Source organism: Merops nubicus, unplaced genomic scaffold, assembly GCF_000691845.1.
Source record: "Merops nubicus isolate BGI_N331 unplaced genomic scaffold, ASM69184v1 scaffold29672, whole genome shotgun sequence".
Taxonomy (NCBI): domain Eukaryota; kingdom Metazoa; phylum Chordata; class Aves; order Coraciiformes; family Meropidae; genus Merops; species Merops nubicus.
Window position 1 is genome coordinate 20,348 of NW_008593316.1, and position 6,234 is coordinate 26,581.

The following is a 6,234-nucleotide window of genomic DNA, read 5'->3' on the forward strand; positions in this document are numbered from 1 at the left end:
CCCCAGTACCTAGGCAATTTCAAAGTCAAGCCTTGGAATTACCCTTGTTTGATATTGCACTGTGCTAGGATTGTATTGTTTCCACCTACAAGTTAAAAGTTACTGCATGAGGGTGACCAAAACTGCCAGAGACAGTAGACCAGCTTAACTTGTGGAACTGTCCCAAGAAATGTGCATCAGACAGACACAATCAAAGCATACTGCAGACTTGGCTATGATCTGGACTGGGGCCAAAAATACATTAGCCTGCCTGCCATTTCCTTTAAGAAAACAGCATCCATTAATATCTTAACCAAACGATGAAGTTGAGTAAGACCAGGTAACCATGTCACATTCAGTGTTACATCCAACAACACAGAAATGAAGGAGTAGCAGACAGGAATATTAATCATATTTTCCTTTTAATAATGGTTTAGTCAAAAGTGTAGCTTTGAAAATCTCTAGCTAGTTGTGAAAACCTGAAGAAGCTGGGAAGCAACCTCACTTTGAACAGTACAGTTTAAAGCTGTGGCTTGGCCTATCTGCTTTCAAATTCTCCAGTAGAACTGCCAACCTTGTAAATAAAAGGTACTGCCTGGAAATAGAAAGAATTCAGCCTTTAAAAGTTGGTGAATGTTGTATTGCAACAGCCTAGCTCTGAAGAAGAAAGATGAGATATTTTTATACAGTAAACAAAAGACAAAGTAAACTGAAATCTTCAGAGATCACGTTAAGTGTATACAATTTGGATTCTCAATATTTAAAACTCCCAATCATAAGGTTGCCACCTCACCTTTTTTCGGACTGGCATACCTGATTTTAAACAGGCTTTCCCCCAGTCTCCCAAGTTTCTGATCCTCTTATCCAGTTTTCTGCTGTACTGCTCTCCCACCTTCATACTGAATACCGAGTCAATCCTGCCTTCTGCTTTTCTTGGCAGGAGGCAGAGCAAGCTTTTAAATTTCGGCAGTCAGAGTGACAGAACAACAAAAGCAGAGCAGATAGAAGAGCTTAATTCTTCCCCAGGAAGAAAATACATTTGGTTCAATAAAGGGCTGCAAAATCTTCCAAGGCACCTCTTTCCCCAGTTTTTGCCCAAAAGCAAGATGGCAATCTTAATTGAAATGGGATGCTAAGTCTTTTAAATAACTTAAAAATTCATTTTTATATAAAGCAGCAAAAACATTTTTCTTCGCAGAAAGAGAAATGTTAACAAAGAAACACACCAACATAAATGCACTGTTCATAAACTTCAGCTAATTTAATTTCATAAGAAGGATAAGTTTTTAAGACTATTCTTTAACCTCATCAGTACTTTCTGAAGAAGATTCTTTGGCATCTTCAGTCTCTCTGTTACTTTTATCTTTATTTAGGTTTTCGCTTTTGGATTTGGTCCCATTAAACAGAGAGTTTTCACCATTTACAAACCCATTCTCTGTGACTTCAGCATCAATAGCTTCATCAATCTTTAAGTCCCCTTGCTCTTCCACATCTTCTAGGTTTCTCAAGACAATAGGGAGTCTAGAGTCTGCCACAGTGTTCTCCAGCAAGGCAATATTGCTCTCTTCATATTTCGGAATTGGAGCTCCATCTGCCATTTGTTTGGTATAATACTCTCGGCTGGCAGCCGCACTCTTCACTGCTTTCTCCAAGATCTCTTTCTCACCCAAGCGCAACTTGATGGCCATTATCGCATGCGGAGTAAGGTCATGGGTCTCCAAGGTGGTCTTATCATCCTGACAGGACAGAAAAAAACCAGGTTTGTTAGTAACAACCAACACAACTAAAATAAATCCCTCAACTTCTCTCTCTGTGCATTAACAGTCCGTGACACGACCTTCAGGCAAAGCCAAATGGACATACATGAATGAGGGAGTCCCAGCAAAATTTGTCAAGAATTCATAAAGCAGCCAAAAAATTTCTCCACACAGCTCAGCTGGCATAACAAGTGAAGTTAGGAGACTTCACAAATATGTTTTAGATGTAGCTTCGCTTATATGCTTGCAATAGGAGCACACTTCTTTGCAGTCTGGAGAATGCAACTAAGAGGCAACAAGTTGAAACTGACTCCTCCTGTTTTAATTGCAGAGAAAAAGCAGGTAGCCTCTATTTGGAAAATCAAAGAAAAAATACATTAACAAAATTACACTAACAAAATTTTCTTTTTTACAATCTTATTTGATTTTCCTTAGATAATGCAAATTATGTACTCACAGTCAGGTTAAAGTTTGTAAAGACAAGATGAGGGACAAAATATCTTTTCCTAGAATCGTTAACACAGAACATCTCAGACATTTAAATTACATATAATGATTTTACCTCCACAGTTGTTTTATAGGTTTTCAAAAGAAGGGATGCTCTGGCTTCTAGGAATGTCCAAAGTTTGACTTCATTGTCCCAGCTAATGGGAAACTCAGAGTTCCCCAGAGTGAAGACTTTGTCAATGGCATGCTCGCCTATCAAGTGTTCCTTCAGCTCTTCTGCAATAAGCATAAAACCAATCTGTTAAAAACCAATCTTATCATTCACTTTGTCAGTTGACAAACTGCAGAGAGATTTATTTTCTATACTATAGCTCTGAGCAGCTAACAAAAAAAACCCCTCTTCTCAAGTTAGAATTACCAGATATGCTGGTTATTTTTAGGATTCTCAAAAAGGCAACTGGAAGTCTTGAGGTTAACAGAAAATGGACATTCTGCTCCACTTAGAAATAAAGATACTTTATATTTCATAGCCACTCTTACACAGCATAACTATGATAGTGAAACGGAATATGTTTATCAAATATTATACAAACTAAGTGAGCAATTATTTAAAGAGCTCAATGAAATTTTTGATAATAAAAGGAATGCACCAGGGAGCATGCAAATAGCAATGGAATTATTTTTCTATTGTTTTGGTAATTTTTCAGTAGCAGAAACTCCCTACAGTTGGTCAGAAAAGACATCCATCAAACAAAGCTCACACAGAGAAGAAAATGTTTAATCAGCTCCTTGAAATTACACAAATTCCATTAATCTTTTAATTATAAAATTTCACTCCTGCAAAGCAGCTATCACAAACTTGACAAACCGCTTGCATGTAGTTTCCCCAATAAACAGCAGTTTTCTTATACAGCATTTAAGACACATGAATAATCTGAGCACAATCATCTAGCAGAGAAATGCAATTTTAATAAATCTACAAGCTATATTTCCTTTTTCTGAGGCAGAATCCAACCCTCATCAGCAACCTAAACTTTTCTTTACTTGAATTTACTTCCCTGAAGTCATCAGGCAGCTGGACTGGGTGATTGTTGTAGGTTCCTTCCACCTGAACTATTCTATTCTAAAAGATGGATGACAGGGTGCAGTAAAAGTACATTTGTTTTAATTAAAAGAAAGCAAATAAAGCACATGCAAAAAGTTAAAAACTTCACTATTCCTACTGGTATTAAAATCCACATAGTCTGCACAGCATCCCTAACTGTAAGGGAATTCACTCACTGTCATGAAAAACTCACAGCTGTAACTTCCAAAGCTGCATCCAGCCAGCAAGAAGCGATTGCAAACGTTTCGTCAGAAGGTTCACATGCACAAGCCAGGTGAGTATTTATTAACTGCACACCTTTTCCTCCCAAAAACCCTAACATAAACCACTACAGTTTGCAAATATTTAAGTTGGTTTTAGGTTATGATTTACCAAAATACTGAACTTTGAAGAGTCTCTTCCATGTTTCTCTTGCAGTACAAAACCTTCCAATTCCAAACCTACATGATGGTAGCAGTGATGGCTAATATGCTACGATTACAAGCACACAAACCCTAGGTCTCACATGATCTTGTTCTGTGAACAATTTTTAAACCTAGGAACTAAAGATCAAGCTCCAATGACTAGGTGAGTAAAAGAACACAAAATTGCATCACCTCAAGCTTTAGGAGTTCCAGAATGGCCTACGTTACCGAAATATTCCCTCAGACAACATGGCCAAAGGTTGGGTTTCCCATGAGCTTATAGATCCCTTTTTAATCTCAACTCAACTTTTCCAATCTTCTAGCTCAATGTTTATTTAGCTTAAATATCTATCATATTTCTGCATTAAGACAAAACAACCAACCAAACAACAACAAAAAAAAAACACAACCCCCAAAAACAAACATAAATTATCTTTATAAAACATCTTACCCTCAGTCATACAAAACACTCGAAGGAAAGCCAAAAGCTGGGCAGAGATTGGAGGCTCAGTGGAATGCAAGGCAAAAACACTAGAACTAATAAAAGAAATAATAAGACACCAGTAAATGGAAGTTCTATTGTCATATCTTTGAACTTAAGAGTATATAACAGTTGCACTGTTACAAAAGTAATTTTTAAACAGTCAGGTAGTACTAGTTAAAACTGAAGAAAAGCTTCCCTAATCTGTATCTGAAAAGAACAATTATCTCTACAATTCTACACTTACAATTATTTTTATATAGCTTTCATAATAAATTAATTAAAATGCAATGTTTCTTGTCTGCTGCTCCTAACAGTACCCTCTGGACTGAAAAGGCTAAAGGAAAATGCTGTGGTTCACATACTGAGCTTCCAAGTATGTCTGCAAGGAATAGGAAAGACAGAAAAACCACAGATTGTTTCAAATTAATCCTTGCCCTGTTTTAGTTCAACTGGTTATGAAAGTGAAGGCTTTTTTCCTTATATATGGTCCAAATTAGATGATAATGTAGCTCAGAGAACTTAAATATTATTACAATAACTTTTAATTTGCTGTACAAACAGGAGAAATATTACACCTAAGAAAGCTATGACAGAATAGCTTCATATATGCTCTACTAGACACTATGCACTTTGGAAATGTTTTAAAAAACCCATGGCATTGTGTTTTACTTACGTTGGGATACCAGCACGAGCTAAGACCTCTGCCTTCATAGCATACAGCCTGTCACTTTTACTCACGCCAAGCTTTATTTTCACTCTGTCATGTGAATTATTATCAAAGAAAAAACCACTGTGGATCACAAATTCAGCGTTTGACCGAGTGCCATAAAAAATGTAAATCTAGAAGGATGAAAAGAGAAGTGAAGGGACAGGAAAAAATCTTAAGATCAGCTCACAAAACTGACATAATTTGAAAGTTATTTCCTGAGTTAATATTCTCAGTACAAGGTATATTTGGTTATACAAAGAAACAGGTTTTGTTTTCTGGTGTTGATTCAAATGTCATACATAGTGTGGCAATATACTTTAGAGGTAGATGTAAACATATACATGGAACTGTGAGACTTTGAAAGAAGAGGTTCTTATCCTATACTTTAAAATAAAGATGTGTTGTTTTCTCACATAGCCATAAAATACCAGTATATAGAAATAACCTTTCAAAGATCCTGTGCCATTTAATGGCTAAACAAAATCTAAGACAAGGAGGGCCCATGAAAAGAAATGGTGTTTCTGGGGTCATTTCCTCCCCTGATACGTCCACCCCAAAGAGTAACCCACACTGCTGATGGTTCAGCTTTGCTTTCGCTTTAATGTTACCTTAAGGCACAGATACACCAAAGTGTATCATACAGAGAGATCTGATCGGTGTTCAAACAGTATTTATTTTTGTGTTATACTCTGAACTCTTTATCCATAACATATAGATTACTTTAATTCACATTTAAAAAAAAAAGTTCCTAAATATAACCTGCAAAAAGTGTTTAATTCAGGGTGAGGCTGTATGAACTACATGGGACAAGAGGTCAGAGTAGCAATTGTCTTCTCCCACATCAAAAGGATATTTTCCCCTTTTGTTTGATAACGGAATTGTCAAGCAGAAAAAAAAAATAAATCTAAAGTTAGAGAACTCCCTTCTTAGCCTTAGGGTACAGCAATGCTCTGGATACCTGTAAGCTTCCACTCCTCTCTAGCTGACAGAGAAAGGCACAGAGCTCTCCTAAGGGCTCAACAACAGTAACAATGCCATTTACTTTTTGGTTTCAGTTTTCGATTAGAACTATTTATCCTAAGCACCAGAAGCTTAACTGTAATAGTTAACCCTACACTAACCCTTCTCAAGCTTTACAACTACAGTGATACATCTAACATTGAAGTAAAAGCTACATATCTTGTAGATTACATAGTATGCTCTTTACACTCAGACTATTTTACAAAAAAGCCAATTAGATGGAATAAGAAAGGTGCTTTATTCAAGGCCAGCATTTGATAGATTCTGTGGACTTCTACTGCCTCACATATTTTAGCAGTAAAAGCAGGGATCATACACTCTTCCTGCTG

The 6,234-nt window shown here is 36.6% G+C and overlaps 1 protein-coding gene across 1 annotated transcript in view; it reads right to left on the bottom strand.

Moving 5' to 3' along the window:
* Positions 1–1,225: 1,225 nt before the first annotated feature.
* The window catches only part of SETD3 (SET domain containing 3), a gene marked incomplete at its 5' end in the record, with an annotated part of 12,908 nt that continues 7,899 nt past the window's right edge, over positions 1,226–6,234 (bottom strand). Inside the window, 4 exons of the mRNA XM_008935421.1 lie at positions 1,226–1,715; positions 2,299–2,459; positions 4,144–4,229; positions 4,850–5,016. Of these exons, the coding sequence (XP_008933669.1) occupies positions 1,272–1,715; positions 2,299–2,459; positions 4,144–4,229; positions 4,850–5,016 (858 nt within the window). The remainder of the gene's footprint in view (positions 1,716–2,298; positions 2,460–4,143; positions 4,230–4,849; positions 5,017–6,234) is intronic.